This window comes from Hypanus sabinus, chromosome 6 (assembly GCF_030144855.1).
Source record: "Hypanus sabinus isolate sHypSab1 chromosome 6, sHypSab1.hap1, whole genome shotgun sequence".
Taxonomy (NCBI): Eukaryota; Metazoa; Chordata; class Chondrichthyes; order Myliobatiformes; family Dasyatidae; genus Hypanus; species Hypanus sabinus.
This window is the reverse complement of record NC_082711.1, coordinates 86,519,215-86,536,694: the sequence shown is the minus strand read 5'-3', so window position 1 is coordinate 86,536,694 and position 17,480 is coordinate 86,519,215. Positions and strand designations below refer to the sequence as shown.

The window sequence follows — 17,480 nt, the reverse complement described above, 5'->3', positions numbered from 1 at the left end:
TCCTAATCGGGAATGAGTTTGGCGCCATTGGTTTTCCAGTTGGGTGACATGGAAAGCTGAGTGCAGAAGCAGTAAACCGCGCTGTATAAATGTGGCGTCTTGGAGTCAGTCAGTGAGAACGCAAACTCAGAACAGACTGTAATCCGGGTCACAGAGTGAACAAGGCAACTCACACCGGCTGAACAACCATGAAGTGGGGCATCGTCGTCCTAATCAGCTGCATTTTGTTGCTCTCTCTGCCGTGTTCCGCAGAAGGAAAAGGTAACCCGTTTAGAAAAATGGTTAGACTTGCTGGGAAAATTGCAGTAACGATTAGAATTTGTTTAAAAAAAACAACTGTGTTTCCTGTTTAGTGTTAATTTTAAAAAAACACAAGGCTGTGGAAATGACAAGTCTTGCGATGTTTATTTCACGATTGTTCCATAAATTACAGCGAATATATTTTCCATGCGTTTAGAGGAAAATTGAGTGTTGGTGTCACATCACAGCCTCTTTTAGTGCAGAGACAGAAAAAACTCAATCTAATCACTCAAAGTTGCAAAGCATCAGAAAGAAAATGTGGCGATATTTGTTATTTCGAGATGGTTTACCAGGTAATCTTTAAACTTGCACTAAGTTAAACATAACATCTTGTATTTTTTGTAGACAGGGTGGAGTTAAGGGATGTTTTAATGTAATTTCCATAAACACATCTCTCTCGCACACACACATTTACACATAGTGTTGCCTGGTCAATGGGAATTGATATACATTCAGTGCCCACTTTGTTAGATACACCTGCTCATTAATGCAAATATCTAATCAGCCAATCATGTGGCAGAAACAAGAATAACAACTTTATTTATTGAGCTCTCTTCGTATTGGCAGTGTTGTTCAATGTGCTTTACCAAGGGGTAAATTAAACCTTAAAATAAAGGCTAAAAATTAACATGAAAATAAAAGAATCATATTCTTTAAAAGCAAGGTTAAATATATAAGTTTTGAGCTGGTGTTTAAAAGTGTCAACTGAAACTGAAACATTTAGCTTTAGGTAGTAATTCCACAAAGACCACAGGTACCTAATAAAGTGAACACTGAGTTTCAGAGAATGGATGAATGTATGATGTACTGTGGTCAGTTTTTATTCAAGCTGTTTTTCCTACTTTAGATCCATCAGCATTAAGAACAAGAAGAACATGATAAGAAAGACTTCAGGTTTCCGTACCATCTTCTAATATAGAGTGAATAGCCAACAATCTGAATTGAGTGACACTATAAAATGCAGTGTGTAATATTCAAATTACTCCTCTGTTGAATTTCAAAGTGCTTAGTAACATAATCCTTTTGGTATTCGTTCAAAACATATAAAATATTTTTGAGTAATGTTAACTTATTGTAGAAAGATTCCAAACAACATGTTGCCTATAAACTTAGAATTAGTGTGACACAATATAAAATTGCAGAATTACAATATTCAAATTTGTCCTCTGTTGGACCTCAAAATATTTATCATAATCCCTTTGATTTTGCTTCTAGGCCTTTCAGAAATATTGTTTGACTAATGTTAACTTGTGTTAAGTGAGTCCCTGCTCAGATAATATTTTCATGAGGCATTTTACAGATGGAGTGGACCCCAGAGCTAAAAAGGATGCAAAGGAGGAAATAGTTAAGGTTTTGATAATAATTTGTGACTGTTTACCAGTTACAGGCTTGGTATCAGAGGACTGGACACTTATTCATGTGGTGCCATTGTTTAAAAAGGGAGAAAACCAGACACTGAGTAACCACGGTTCAGTCAGTCTGCCTCAGGGGGCAAATTGTTGGAAATTTTTCTAAACATTAGTAAAAATCAACATTGGGCGAATGAAATGTGCTCTAGCACAGCATTTGACCTGTATAGAGGCATTTGATGAAGTCCCAGTTGAAAATGAATGAAGAGTAGAAAAGCTCAATGTACATTAAATTTACGCTGGCTAAAGTCATCTAACACATCCTCAATTCTGTTTCTCTATTTTTGTATTTATTGGTAAAATATCAAAGATTATTATTTACATTATGGTTATTTTTTAAAAAAGTATCTGTCAGATTTTCCTTTCTGAAGCTCTGCATGCAGTGCTGACAGATTATGTTGATTGTAAACTGGCTAAAGATGACAATCAGGTAAATTCTATTTTTGGCAGTACATTTACTAAATAGTAACTTGTATTTCAATTGTTTCTTGTATCTTGACATTGAGACCTATGTTTTGGTATGGTATTACAGTTTTACAAACACTACAGTTAATCATTTTGTCCTTTTCTTGTTCTAGCCAACTGTTCAGACCCAAAAGAAATAGGGCTGTGCAAACACTCTTTCCCTTACTATTACTACAATACGAAAACTCGGAAATGCGAGAGGTTCATGTATAGTGGCTGCGGTGGCAATGGGAACAGGTTTATGCAGAAAAATGACTGCATTATACAATGCGAATTAAGAGCAAGTAAGTTCCTAAAACATTATTTTTGTTCTGCTTAAATAAGAAAACACTTCCAAAACACCTATACTCCCCTGATGAAGGAAAGAGAATGTAACAAGAAGCAAGACTCAGAACTGGTCAGACAGTATTTATAGAGAAATAAGTGGTTAACGTTGCAGGCTGAGACATTTCACCAAGTCTTGGTCCAAAATGTCTGTTTATTCATCCGCATAGATGCTGCCTGACCTATAGAGTTCCTCCAGCACTTTGTCTGTGTTGCTCTGGATTTTTGGCATCTGCAGAATCTCTTGTGTTTAAGAAGGAAAGAGTTCTTGCACAGTGGAACAATTTCAGAGTCTGACCAGTCAAGAACCTGAGAGACACAGCCAAGTACTCTTCAACTTACAGTTATACTAAGGCAATATCATTTTACATTTAACATGACAAGAAATTTATTTTTCATCTTCCCTGTTAATAATTTTGAAACGTTTAACATTATTCTTTTGAAAGCTTGTTTTTAATGATTTTATCTAAAGACTGTATAACTAATTCAGTAATTACTACGGAATTTAGTATGTATTACATATCTTCCAATTTTGAAAATCCCATTGTCTCACTATGCTCTTTCATATAAATGCTAATGCTTGTTTTAAAATACATTCACACGTGATGTTGAATGTTCCCGTTCTGGAATCCTGAACTTAAGCCAAGATCCTAAATCATTTAATAATAGGTATCTATCAGTACACTGAATGAAGGAAGATTGTGCTATATCAATATATAATGAAAAGACTACTTGTCGCCATAAGTGTAAAAGATATAGAGTAAGGCATTGCAGACGCGGTGATCTGTGGGGCATCAGTGTTGAGCAAAGTCATGGGACGGGTGTTACTGCCTCTGATTGCAGTCTGTTGGTTACGTTTATGTAAAAAATTTGTAATTTTTAACAAACGCGTGTATTTTTCAAACTCCCTGGCAGAAAGCGGTATAACAGATTAACTAACAGTTTATAGCTTTCTCATTTTTCATTGACTAAGTATTAGCACATTACCCACATGATGTAACTGTTCTAATCATATAACCCATTAATGTATCCCTAAGTTTTCTTTTACATCTATGTGATAGGTTTTTCAGAAGCACCATCTTTATTCCTTTGTCTCACACCCCTCCCCACCACCAACATCCCATCTCAGCTCTTTATTTGTTTACTTGATGTTTGTATGTTTATTTATATATGAAAATAAACTGAAATCCTGGAATTAAGACTGTGTCATTGTGCTCCACCTATCATCTGTCTCTCTGTTTATTACTCAGTGTATTTCAGTCCTGTGTTTTCATCTGTTTGTTGCCAGATTGTGACAGTGAATTTTCCTGAGTCTTTCCAGCATTTGTATCCATACTCTGTCCGGCTGAATATCGACTCTGGCTGTTTATTGATCCTGGTCTGTGGATTTCTCTGTATGTTTTGATCTCTGCCTGAACTTTGACACTGACTTTGTTTGCACCTCGGGATTTGTTACTCAATTAATATCACTGAGTGCACAGTACTGGGTCTGTGATTAGATTCCTGTTCCAGTGCCCTGACAATGTGAAACAATTAGTGCAAGAAACAAAGCTGAAGAATTTCTAACCAGATATACTGAGTGGGTGATAAGTTTTGTATTTTGTCCTCCACCACCCCACCCACACATCATAGAAACCAAACCTGCATCAGTATGATCTATTCAAAAGGTACAGTATTGTGAAATGGCTGAGAGCACTGGATCGACCAGGTCTATAGTTCCTGACATTGCCTAACTAGAACTAGCTGTTCCGGCCTCTTCACAAGCTGTTCTCGGAGTGCTATAGAACTGGTGTCTATCAAAAAATACAGATATTTGTCCAGACTGGGAAAGCAAGATGAATGCAAAGTGACCATTCCATCATTACAGTGAAGGAATGTATCAAGAACACTGTATTGAACAACACATAGTGTACCAATAACCTACACAGTCTGGCCTTTGTCAGAACCATTTATTCCTATATTTCATGGCAGCCTTGATCCAAAGACAAAGGTCAGTTCCAGAGGTGATGTGATCAGACAAATTTCATGACCTATGTTGGTGATACTAAACCTGATTCTGATCATGACAGTGTGATTGAATGAGTGTACGGTATATCTCAGAGTGAAGCATCAATGTGCCCCAGTCAAACAGAATTCAATGGCTGAAAGGATACATCACACAAAGAAACTTTAGTTCTAGTTGTTGACGGTCAATCATCTTGATTTCAGGATATTGTTGTAGATATCTCAGAGCTGCTTTCTAAGCCCAACCATTTTCAGCACTTGCGTTACTGACCTTCCCTCCATTATACGGTCAAAGATAGGGTTGTTTCCAGTTGATTGTCAAGTGTTCTATTTTAAATTCCTTTGGTAGTAAAAGAGGGTATTCTTGATACAGAAAGATATGAGCAACATTAATCTGATAACACACTTTAACTAGCAAATTTTGTTTCTTGCTTTGATGCATTTTAACTCTGATTATTAATTCTGCTTGCTGGAGCTTACTCATTGGCTGAGAGGTTTAATTCAGCACCCCAGCTCTTTTAGGTCTATTCTTCAAATGCAATAGCACTGAGATGTACAACGTGTTGTATAAGAGGTGAGGCTGAAAATGCAGCCAGGGAGAACAAATTAAAATAACTCACACAAAATGCTAGTGGAACGCAACAGATCAGGCAGCATTTATGAAAATGAGTAAACAATCAATGTTTTGGACCGAAACCTTTCTTCACGACTGAATGGAGAGAGGAACTATCTGGGCCAAAAGAACCTGCTTCTCTGTTGTATGACGTTATCTCAGAGATAATATAAGTAATAATTCGAAAATTAACTATTACCAATCAGCCTTTATAAAATTCAAAACGGCAGCCGTCAGCCCCGAAGATCCTAATCGGGAATGAGTTTGGCGCCATTGGTTTTCCAGTTGGGTGACATGGAAAGCTGAGTGCAGAAGCAGTAAACCGCGCTGTATAAATGTGGAGTCTTGGAGTCAGTCAGTGAGAACAGACTGTAATCCCGGTCACAGAGTGAACAAGGCAACTCACACCGGCTGAACAACCATGAAGTGGGGCATCGTCGTCCTAATCAGCTGCATTTTGTTGCTCTCTCTACCGTGTTCCGCAGAAGGAAAAGGTAACCCATTTAGAAAAATGGTTAGACTTGCTGGGAAAATTGCAGTAACGATAAGAATTTGTTTAAAAAAAAAACAACTGTGTTTCCTGTTTAGTGTTAATTTAAAAAAAACACAAGGCTGTGGAAATGACAAGTCTTGCGATGTTTATTTCACCATTGTTCCATAAGTTACAGCGAATATATTTTCCATGCGTTTAGAGGAAAATTGAGTGTTGGTGTCACATCACAGCCTCTTTTAGTGCAGAGACAGAAAAAACTCAATCTAATCACTCAAAGTTGCAAAGCATCAGAAAGGAAATGTGGCGATATTTGTTATTTCGAGATGGTTTACCAGGTAATCTTTAAACTTGCACTAAGTTAAACATAACATCTTGTATTTTTTGTAGACAGGGTGGAGTTAAGGGATGTTTTAATGTAATTTCCATAAACACATCTCTCTCGCACACACACATTTACACATAGTGTTGCCTGGTCAATGGGAATTGATATACATTCAGTGCCCACTTTGTTAGATACACCTGCTCATTAATGCAAATATCTAATCAGCCAATCATGTGGCAACAACGCTAATAACAACTTTATTTATTGAGCTCTCTTCATATTGGCAGTGTTGTTCAATGTGTTTTACCAAGGGGTAAATTAAACATTAAAATAATGGCTAAAAGTTAACATGAAAATTAAAGACAACATGTTCTTTAAAAGAAAGGTAAAAAGTATAGGTTTTGAGCTGGTGTTTAGAAGTGTCAACTGAAACTGAATCAATTAGCTTTAGGTACTAATTCCACAAAGACCACAGGTACCTAATAAAATGAACACTGAGTTTCAGAGAATGGATGAATGTATGATGTACTGTGGTCAGTTTTTATTCAAGCTGTTTTTCCTTCTTTAGATTCATCAGCATTAAGAACAAGAAGAACATGATAAGAAAGACTTCAGGTTTCCATAACATCTTTTAATATAGAGTGAATAGCCAACAATCTGAATTGAGTGACACTATAAAATGCAGTGTGTAATATTCAAATTTCTCCTCTGTTGAATTTCAAAATGCTTAGTAACATAATCCTTTTGGTATTTGTTCAAAACATATCAAAATATTTTTGAGTAATGTTAACTTATTGTAGAATGATTCCAAACAACATGTTGCCTATAAACTTAGAATTAGTATGACACAATATAAAATTGCAGAATTACAATATTCAAATTTGTCATCTGTTAGACCTCAAAATATTTATCATAATCCCTTTAATTTTGCTTCTAGGCATTTCAGAAATATTGTTTGACTAATGTTAACTTGTGTTAAGTGATTTTAAAATGTGAAAATCCCATTTCTTGTCATCACAAATGGACTTAAATCCATCTGAGTTGACCCTGCTCAGATAATATTTTCATGAGGCATTTTACAGATGGAGTGGACCCCAGACCCAAAAAGGAAGCAAGGAAGGAAATAGTTAAGGTTTTGATAATAATTTGTGATTGTTTATCAGCAACAGGCTTGGTATCAGTGGACTGGACACTTGGTCATGTGGTGCCATTGTTTAAAAAGGGAGAAAACCAGAGACTGAGTAACCACGGTTCAGTCAGTCTGCCTCAGGGGGCAAATAGTTGGAAACTATTCTCAACATTAGTTAATTCAACATTTGGGGGATGCATGATAAACAATGACTGCCAGCCTGAACTTCTTAAAGTAAGTTCATTGTTAACAAAATGAAATGTGCTCTAGCACAGCATTTGATCTGGATAGAGGAATTTGATGAAGTCCCAGTTGAAAATGAATGAAGAGTAGAAAAGCTCAATGTACATTAACTATACGCTGGTTAAATTCATCTAACACATCTTCAGTTCTGTTTCTAGCTCTATTTTTGTATTTATTGGTAAAATACCAAAGATTATTATTTACATTATGGTTATTTTTTTTAAATAGTATCTATCAGATTTTTCTTTCTCAAGCTCTGCATGGAATGCTGATAGATTACATTGATTGTAAACTAGCTAATTATGACAATCATGTTGTAAATTCTATTTTTGGCAGTACTTTTACTAAACAGTAACTTGTATTTCAATTGTTTCTTGCATCTTGACATTGAGACCTATGTTTTGGTATGGTATTACAGTTTTACAAACACTACAGCTAATCACTTCGTCCATTTCTTGTTCTAGACAACTGTTCAGACCCAAAAAAAATAGGGTCATGCGAAAACTATTCCCCTTACTATTACTACAATACGAAAACTCGGAAATGCGAGAGGTTCATGTATAGTGGCTGCGGTGGCAATGGGAACAAGTATATAATGCTAAGTGAATGCATTGTACAATGTGAATTAAAATCAAGTAAGTTCCTAAAACATTATTTTTGTTCTGCTTGAACAAGAAAACATTTCTAAAATATCTCGCCTTTACATCTCAGAGTGAGTTATTGATGGTGCATCAGGGGCATCAGTGTTGAGCAAAGTCATGGCAGAGGTGATACTGCCTCTGATTACAGTCTGTTGGTTACGTTTTTTGTATAAGATTTGTACTTTTTAACAAACGCGTATATTTTTCTAACTCCCTCACAGAAGGCGGTACAGCAGATTAACGGTTTATAGCTTTCTCATTTTTCATTGGCTACATATTAGCACATTACCCACATGATGTAACTGCTCTAATCATATAACCCATTAATGTATCACTAAGAAGTTTTCTTTTATAACTATGTGATAGACTTTTCAGAAGCACCATCTTTATTCCTTTGTCTCACACCCCTCCCCACCACCAACATCCTTTCTCAGCTCTTTATTTGTTTACTTGGTATTTGTATGTTTATTTACATATGAAAATAAACTGAAATCCTGGAATTAAGACTGCTTGCCACATTTGACTTGTGGTGTGTGGGGCATCAGTGTTGAGAATAATCTTGGCAGAGGTTTTGCAGCTGCTGCAGTCTGTTGGTAAGGATCACTTGTAAAGGGAAGTGTTTAGTCCCAATCTCAGAGTTTGGTGGTGATTTTTCTTGGAATTGTTGGTTGAAGAAGAACAGTAGTCAATAAAATAGTCCAGTGGAGGAGTTGTTACAATGTGAAGATGTGCCAAAGTGAGTGTAGGCCTTGCTTCTGGAATCTGGAGTCAGGCACATGGATGACATGCTAAATGAGGTAAATTTGTTTATTGCTGTCACATGGCCTGTGCTGCAGTGAAACATTTGTCTTGCATCGCACCCAGATAGACCAATTCATTACAACAATGCAGTGAGGTGGTACAAGGAAAAGAGGATGCAGAATGAAGTGTTACAATTGCAGAGAAAGTGCAGAGCAGGTAGATGTCAAGGAGAAAGGCAATAAATGATGTAGATTGTGAGGTCAAAAGCCCATCTTATCATAGATGGGAGCAAGTTAATCATTTTTTATCTGGGTTAGAAACCGTTCTGGAGTTAATAGTAATTGGTCTCTGACTAATGGTACATGATTTCAGGCTTTAGTATCTGTACCCTGATGTGATGTATTTATACATAAAACTCATAATTATTTTAACGAGAATGCTTAGTCAATACAAATACAAGATTCCTCAAATATTGAAATATTAAATACACAACACTCCTCCTTGCTTAGCTGTAAACTCCAACTCAACAGAATGCATCACAACTACATGCACAGAATACTATGTAATACAACTAATATATAGATATCAAAAACATATTAAATTTAAGTTGTCACACTTGGACAGTAAGATTTAATGACTGTGAAGGTTTTCTTACTCTTGTGGGATAATGCCTTTCCTGACAAGGGGATCATTCTGCTGGCAGGTGAGACTTGTGGCTGTGAATCATCCCAGGTTCTGGAGCCTACTCTGAGACTGCAGGAAGTGGTTCTGATAGCAGTAGTCAACTTTCTGCCCATCACAGCTGATTGATGCGTCTCCTGACGATATCAACTGCAAGCTCCATCATGTAGGAGAGTGGTTCAGTTTTGTCGTTAATCTTGTCAAGTACTTACATCTCACGCTTTGTCCTTCGCCATTTCCTCCTGATCTGCAGTATTGAGTTCAAGATGTTTGGCAGGAACCTGTTATAGTCATTGATTAAATCCTAGAAACAAACTACAACTCTGACGCATCTTTTGCCTCCATGGTTTGAATTTTCTCAGCATAGTTGTGTAGTTCTTGTGCATCAAATGTGTGATCACAGTAAGTGATGCTTGGTTTATACAATTCACACTTGTTACATTGGGCTCTGCACTGATAATCTAATATTTTTAACACTGTCTTGAGGTTCTCGAGCTGCTCCTTGTCATCTTTACCATTTACAGTGATGTCTTTCAGATAACATGGAGTGCTTAGGCAACCTTGCAGAACCTCGAAGAGGAAGAAACTGAGCCAGAAACTGTAATTAAAACAAGAAATTAAACAAGTGGTTTCTACCAGAGTGCAAGTGTAGTTCCTCCTTCAAAAATAAGCCTTTGTTATAATAATAAAATCCTTTGTGAATATTTATGGTGAAGATGGTCGCTTCTTCCATCTTCACCAGTAGGTGGGACTCAGCTAAGTACACTTTGCTGAAGAGTTTTCCTCCAGGAAGGCTTGTGAAGATATCTTCTATTCTATTCTTAATTGGCTTTCAGTTAGCTTCATTGCAGGGGTTGTGGCATGCAAATTGTGGAAGGATCTGAAATCAAGTTGTAGTTGTCTCAGCTATTCATGCTCCCCCAATGCTGGTCCTTCTGTTTTTACCACATACGAGCCCAATGTGGCTTGTGGCTGTTGTATTTCATTGTCAATCCCTCAGGAATTGTGTTTTCTCCAGTACAAGTTCTTTGTTGCATATCTGAATGCTTCAGTTTAGTATCTTTAAAATGCTGTTCACAGTCATTTTGTGGGATGACTGAAACAGCCAAACTAGTGTCCAATTTCATTTTAAATAACTTGCCATTCCATTCTAGTACAAGTCATAGTGCTTGTCATTTGTTCATTTTCATATGGTAGATCTCAAGGCTACGCAGCCCTGTGTCAGTCTCACCATTGTCAGATTTTTCATCAACAGCATGCAGATTAGTGCTTTCTTTAAAACTGCAAGTTGACTCATTAGCTCTTTCTGCTCCCTGAACCATCCTTTTACTTTTGTCTTTCCGACATGCTTTTTGCATTTGTCCTACTTGCTGCATTCTCTGTAACTTTTGCCTTTAACTGCATTTGTTTGTGTATGTGATTCCCCTGCCATATCAGTAACACTATTTATTTTGCCAGGCTGGTTTCTGCTTAGACTCTGCAATTTTTTCTCACTTTCATTCCTGACTGCAATTCTGTCTGAGGTTTCCATTGTAACAGTGATCTCAAATGCTCATTTGAATGCAAGTTGTTCTTCAGTTAGGAACCATTTTTAAATGTTTCTTTGGCTTTATGGCTACATCCACACTACGCTGAATAAATCTGTAAGCAAAGCTTTTTCTCTTCGTTTTTACCCTCTGTCCACACTAAAACGGCGTTTTCGTCCCCCGAAACTGGAGCTTTTCAGAAACTCGTTCCAGGTTTGAAAATGCTGCTTGGGCAGATCAGTGTGGTTAGGATAACTGGAGACTTTTGAATCTGCTGTCAGACAGCAGTGTGCTATTTGATTGTTTTCTTGAATGCAACTTAACCATTTCAGAACAGACGGCAATGAGACTGAAGCCAGAAGAGTTAGAAATTTCAATCTCAAATCTCAAATCACAATCTCACCTGGTCCAGGAACATCACTGAGATTATGAAACGAGCTCAGCAGAAATTGCACTTTCTGAGGAAGCTTAAACAAGCATTACTCTCCACTAACATCTTAACTACATTCTACAGAGGCGTGGTTGAGAGTGCGCTGACCTTTTGCATCACAACCTGGTACTCCAGCTGCAGTGCTGCCAACAAAAAAGCCTTGCAGAGGGTGGTTAGGGGAGCAGAGAAGGTTATTGGGGTCTCCCTACCTTCTATCCAAGACCTCTTTCAGTGTCGATGCCTCCAGAAGACATGGTACATCATTAAAGACCCCTCACACCCTCTCCATGAACTGTTTGTTCTTCTGCCATTAGGTAAATGTTACAGGAGCATCAAAACTAAAACCACAAGGCTACTAAACAGCTTCCTCCCACAGGCGGTCAGACTGCTAAATAGCTGCTCTACCTGACTGTTTTGGACACTTTTAACTTGCACTGGACACTTATAAGTTGTTTTGAACTGACATGTGGCTGTTGTGTTTTACTATTTATTATTTACTATTTATTGTTATGTTTATTATTTAGTGTTGCGTCTGTTATGTTATGATTGCACTGCTCCTGGGAAATGCTGTCTCATTCTGCCCTGCAGAGCTGATATATAGTTAGAATGACAATAAAGTTTTTGCATCTTGAATCTTGAAAAAAATGTACTCACCCATAACTTACTGAATAAATAAGTATACTCACTTTGCCCTGTTTTCTGTCCTTGCTCGTATGAAGGTGGTTTTACCAATTTATGCAAGTACTTCTCTGACAATAGATGTGTAACAGCCTAATGTAACATTGTATGGAAATACAAGATAACAGGGATGCAGAAATGTTTTATACATTTAACAAGGTGCTTTATTAATGCAACAGAGTTAGTCAGTGTTTCAATGTTTGTTGTCAGCCTGGTCAATCTGTCCATGAACTCCCTGTCGGTTGCCTCCGAAAACTCCAGTATTTGTTTTTTTTTAGTTTTAAGCTCTCCTGTGCAAAACCCAACAGCTGTCCATCGTTTAAAGTTTTTCTAGTCTGTAACTACACAAACGCACACTCTTACAGCGAGATTCAACACAAAACATGTTGCTTGTTTTCTGTAGGTGTATCCTGCGCGTGCTAGGCAGGAGGAGATTTGCCGAAATCTCCATTTCAATGTGGTTAGAGATATTTTCAAAAAGCGCAGTGTGGATGCCTATCGTTTTTACGCGAAACCGACTTTTTCAAATTATCTGGTCTAGTGTGGATGTAGCCTAAGATTCTGCAAACTAAATGATCTGTCAATGCCTAGTTAAGACCATTACTGAACTGACAATCTCTTCAATTCAGCCGTGTATTCTGAATGGATTCCCGTTTTGGATTCTGCTAATGAAACCTAAATCATTTTGCAATTAACAATGGATTTGGTTCTTGGTGTTCCTGCAATAATTTTCCAATAGCACCAAAACTCATTTCTGATGGTTTGTTTGGAGCAATCAGACTTTGAAGCAAAGTGTATTTCTTCATACTTAAAGAACTGAGCACTTTTCACTGGCTATTTCACTTGCTTCAATATACTGTCCCAGTAGCTCAGTATACATGAGCCAGTTACCTGCTGTGCAATCAGTCTTGTCAATCTTTGACGTAGCCAACCATTAGCGATTTCTGATTATTACCACCTGGTACTTGTGCTTTACTGACCTGCAAATTCTTCCCGTTTTCTGTCGTTTTTCGATAGCACATGCTGACTGCATGTATTTTAATTAACATTCCTTACTGCTTGTTTTAAAATTTTGAACATCTTACTGCACTTCAACAGTAGCCTTCTTGCGTTCATTTTAAAAATATCTTATCTCAAATGTAACATCAAAATATAAAATTATTTCAAAGGAAATGTTGGTCCAACCATGTTTACTTTAAGTGAGATGAGCACTTGAGTAATTACGTATGTAATGTATTTTTACCTTTAACCTGTAATAAATTATTTAAATGAAAAAGAATGCTTCATCAAACGATACAAGACTACTCAAATATTATTGACATATTAAATACACAACAATCACTGTCTCCAAAAACTCCTGTTTCATACTGTATTGTACTCTGACTCAAGCTGAGTCAAAAAGCTGTCCTAGACACATCTCAGAAATGATGCCCTTACACCTACCTCCACATCTTTCCTGAGCTTTTAATGCTAAAGCAATCTCAGTTAATGTTTTGGAAATTGAAATCTCCTTGTACTATAATCCTGTTTTGAACATATTGCTATTTACCCTTTCATCTGTTCCTTACTTTCTTTGGCTGTTTGGCCTATAGTACACTCCCAACAAACTCTTCCTTTAGTTTAAATTGATCCTTTAATACCTCGCTGGAAAAAAATTACTAAAATCTGTACCATTGAAGTAATGCACACAGCAACATTTCATTCTGCTCAGATGTCAAAATTCTTAAATCAATTCTTTGCTAATCACAGATGCTCTTTTTTTCAGGGTTGTTAATATAATAGGTAATTTGAGAACTTCAGTATTCACCTGTTCATTTTCATTTTTACAGAAGCAAAATAAAGGGGCATTTCTGCTATATGTAAGTACCTTGATGAAGTAGCAACATTGTAAGGAGTTCAAATTTGTTAATCTTCTGTTGCTTTTTGCAAGATCTTAATTGTAGCATCGATACAAGTTATAATATTTTTGCATTTAGTTAAACCAACCTGTCTCCAATTCTTTAAGACATATGAACTGGCCTTACAACTTGCTATGTATCCAAACTTCTGAGATTATTCCAAGAGTGGAGATTTTTATTTGACCTTGAAGGAAATATTATAAGGGAGAAACATGTATTAAAAAAAAAATAGATTTTCAAGGTTTGTGGTAGAAGCCCACAGACTAAATCAGTTCCACAAGACCATGAATTATAGGAGCAGAATTAGGCTATTTATCCTTTTGAGTCTGCTCTGCCATTTCATCCTGTCTGATCAAATTTTCCAGTCAACCCGATCTCCTGCCTTTCCCCTGTCCCTTCATACCCTGAACAATCAAGAATCTGTAAACCTCTGCCTTAAATATACCCAAGACCTTCCCTCCACAGCTGCCTGTGGCAAAGAATTGCACATATTCACCGTTCTCTGGCTAAAGAAATCCCCCCCAGAAGATGCCCCTGCATTCTGATTCTGTGTCCTCTGGCCTTGCATTTTTCCATCATTGGAAACCTCCTCTCCACATCTACTCTCTCAAGGCATTTCACCATTTGACGAGTTTCAATGACATCATCCCACATTCTTCTGACTTCTAGTGCATATAGGCCCGGAGCTCTTCATGTGACAAGCCTTTGAATCCTGGAATCAATTTTGTGAACCTCCTTTGAACCCTGTCCAGCTTCAGCACATCCTTTCTAAGAGGCCCAAAATTGCTCACAATACCCCAAGTGAGCCCTTACCAGTGCTTTATAACACCTCAACAGGACATCCTTGCTTTGTATTGTAGTCTTGAAATGAATGCTAATATCACATTTGCCTTCCTCACCTCAGCCTCAATCTACAAATTAGACATTAGGGATTCCTTCACAAGGACTCTCAAGTTCCTTTGCACCTCAGTTTCTGCTTGTTTTTTTTTTTCTCCATTTAGGAAATAGTTAACCCTTTCATTTCTTCTACCGAAGTGCATGAGCATACACTTGCCAATACTGTATTTCAACCGTTATTTCCGTGCCCATTCTCCTAATTCATGTCCTTCTATAGCTTCTCTACTTCCTCAAAACTACCTCCCCCTCTACCTTTCTTCAGATCATCTGCAAACTTTGCAACAAAGCCATTAATTCCATCATCCAGATCATTGACATGTAACATAAAAGGTATCAGTCCTAACACAAACCCTTGTGGACCACCACTAGTCGCTGGCAGCCAGCCAGAAAATACTCCCTTTATTCCCACTCTGTCTTCTGCCAACCGGCCACTGCTTTATCCATGCTGTATCTTTTCTGTGATACCATGGGCTTTTAGCATCTTAAGCAGACCTGTGTGTGGGATCTTGTCAAAGGCCTGCTGAAAATCCAGGTACAGAATGCTCTTTTGTCTATCCTGATTGTTATTTCTTCAAAGTATTCCAAGAGATTTGTCAGGCAAGAGTTTCCCATGGAGGAAACTATGCTGACTACAGCCTATTTAATCATGTACCTCCAAGTTCTCTGAGACCTTATCCTTGATAATCCTCGACTCCATCATCTGCCCAACCACTAATGTCAGACTAATTGGCCTAGAGTTTCCTTTCTTCTCCCTCTCTCCCTTCTTGAAAAGTGGAGTGACATTTGCAATTTTCCAGAATCTAGTTCTTGAAAGATCATTACTAATGCCTCCACAATCTTGTCAGCCACCTCTTTCAGAACCTTGGAGAGTAAGTAGACCATCTGATCCAGGTGACTTTTCTGTCTTCAGACCTTTCATTTTTCCCAAGAACCTTCTCTCTGTTTCTGATAACTTCACACCATTCTGCTGGTAGTAAAGTGAGAAGTGCACACATTTAAAATGGAGGAATTGTAGATGTAAATCTTACTAATTTTGGTGCAAAATGTGTCCAGCCTTTTTTTCAATTTCTGTGTTGGACAAGCAAGCTCACAGTTGCCTTCAGTTCATTAGAATGCCTTTACCCTATTGATTCCTCACAAAAATCATGCTTTTCTTTACAGGGACTCTCAGTTTAATTCCCATAATGTGTAATTCTATCTCAATAATTTTAACCTCTGCTTATCTGTGTTTGTGACAGAAATGGCACCGTTGAGACAGAGAAATCTGTATCATTTCTGGCCTGCACTAAGGATTGGAGATTTGAGCATCAAAGAGAAAACTTCAAAATATCAATACTATTGTTTTAAATAATTTTACTCTTGAAATTCTGCATGTTAATCCAGACTAACCTTTAATTAGATGCATTTAATAAAGAAATGTGGAGTTGAAATTTTTGTCACTTTAGAATAAGTTAAATCTGTTGATTATCGCTAAACTCTACCATGGTGGAGAATATTCCATTTTTCAGTTCATGCAGTTCTATTCACAAATTGTGTTATTGCCAAAATTATAATAAAATAAAGGAATTCCATGTAGAAAGTGTGATGTTTGAATGTATTTGTGTCAGTCAGCAGGTTACTTGGTCATGTTTCTGAATTCCCTCGCCACAGCACTTGAATACACATTACAACTTTGGGAAAATGTTATGAACAGTTCTGTGGTAATTCTCCGTATCCCACATTTCCTGTATTCACAACACTAAATTTGTGTTAATAATTTATTGAGTTACAAAACCTATTGGCTAAAGGCTTGTTGTAAGGCATATTCTGAAATCCTCTGCTGCAAATTTTCGTAAAGTGGGCATGTTATCTGCTTGACCATAAGCTAGTCAAACTAAATGAAGTTTTCCAGGTGAAAATTATTTGTTAAAGAAAAACTGTGAATCATACTAGTTTTGTAAGTAAATATAAATCTGTAAGAATGTAGTGACACAGCTGGGGGAGCTGCTGCCTCACATCTACAATCACACACACAATTAATCTTGGTATCCAATGCTTCTGGGTGCAGTTTTCATATTCTCCCAGGGCTTGGTGATCCCTGTGGTAAACTATGTATACCTGTCTGGACATGCCCCTCTGCTGACTGCTCCTGTGGCTCCTCCCACAGACCCCTGTATGAAGGAGATTGGAGGCACTGCTCCCCCCTCAGTCTCCGAGATGCCATGCTCCGTTTTGCTGCTAATAAAAGCCTATCATTCACCTCCCGTATCTGAGAGTTATTGATGGTGCATCAATCCCTTTTGGCCAGCACAAACATGGAGAACCAAAGGGGTCTGTATTTGTGTTACATGATTCTATCACTTGGTGGCTCTAAAATTTATTGAATTTTGGAGAAGTATAGTGGAGAAACAGGACTGTCAGCCCATCTAGTCCATGCCAAACTGTTATTCTGCCTAGTCCAATTGTCTCACACCTGGAGTACGGCCCATCATAGTCCGTTGTGGTAATCCAAACTTCTTTTAAATATTGCAATCAGACCTGATGATAACACGTCCACTGGCAGCTTGTTCCACATTGGCACTGCTCTCTGATAGAAGAGGATCCTACTCAGTTTCCACTTAAATATTCCACGTTGCATATTTAACCTATGACCTCTAGTTCTGGTCTTGCTCAACCTCAGTGGAAAACACCTGCTTGCATTTATCCC

General features: G+C 37.5%; 1 protein-coding gene across 2 annotated transcripts; it reads left to right on the top strand.

The window, feature by feature from the left end:
• LOC132395658 (kunitz-like toxin PcKuz3) lies at window positions 1–16,359 on the top strand. 2 transcript variants are annotated; one of them, XM_059972553.1, is made up of 5 exons: window positions 1–261; window positions 2,288–2,458; window positions 7,767–7,937; window positions 13,829–13,858; window positions 16,033–16,359. In XM_059972553.1, the coding sequence occupies exons 1-4, from the start codon at window positions 189–191 to the stop codon at window positions 13,837–13,839; spliced, it is 426 nt and encodes a 141-aa protein (XP_059828536.1). In that variant the 5' UTR covers window positions 1–188; the 3' UTR covers window positions 13,840–13,858; window positions 16,033–16,359. The 2 variants fall into 2 exon arrangements, with proteins under 2 accessions (XP_059828536.1, XP_059828537.1); XM_059972554.1 differs by lacking the exon at window positions 1–261 and adding an exon at window positions 6,499–6,545 and having other exon boundaries at window positions 2,295–2,458.
• Window positions 16,360–17,480: the final 1,121 nt, after the last annotated feature.

Bases quoted from the DNA above. Each gene is read 5' to 3' on its own strand.
- LOC132395658 (XM_059972553.1), top strand. From the start codon at position 189: ATGAAGTGGGGCATCGTCGTCCTAATCAGCTGCATTTTGTTGCTCTCT. The intron at 262-2,287 runs GTAACCCGTTTA...TTCTTGTTCTAG, and splicing joins GTGTTCCGCAGAAGGAAAAG to CCAACTGTTCAGACCCAAAA. The intron at 2,459-7,766 runs GTAAGTTCCTAA...TTCTTGTTCTAG, and splicing joins ACAATGCGAATTAAGAGCAA to ACAACTGTTCAGACCCAAAA.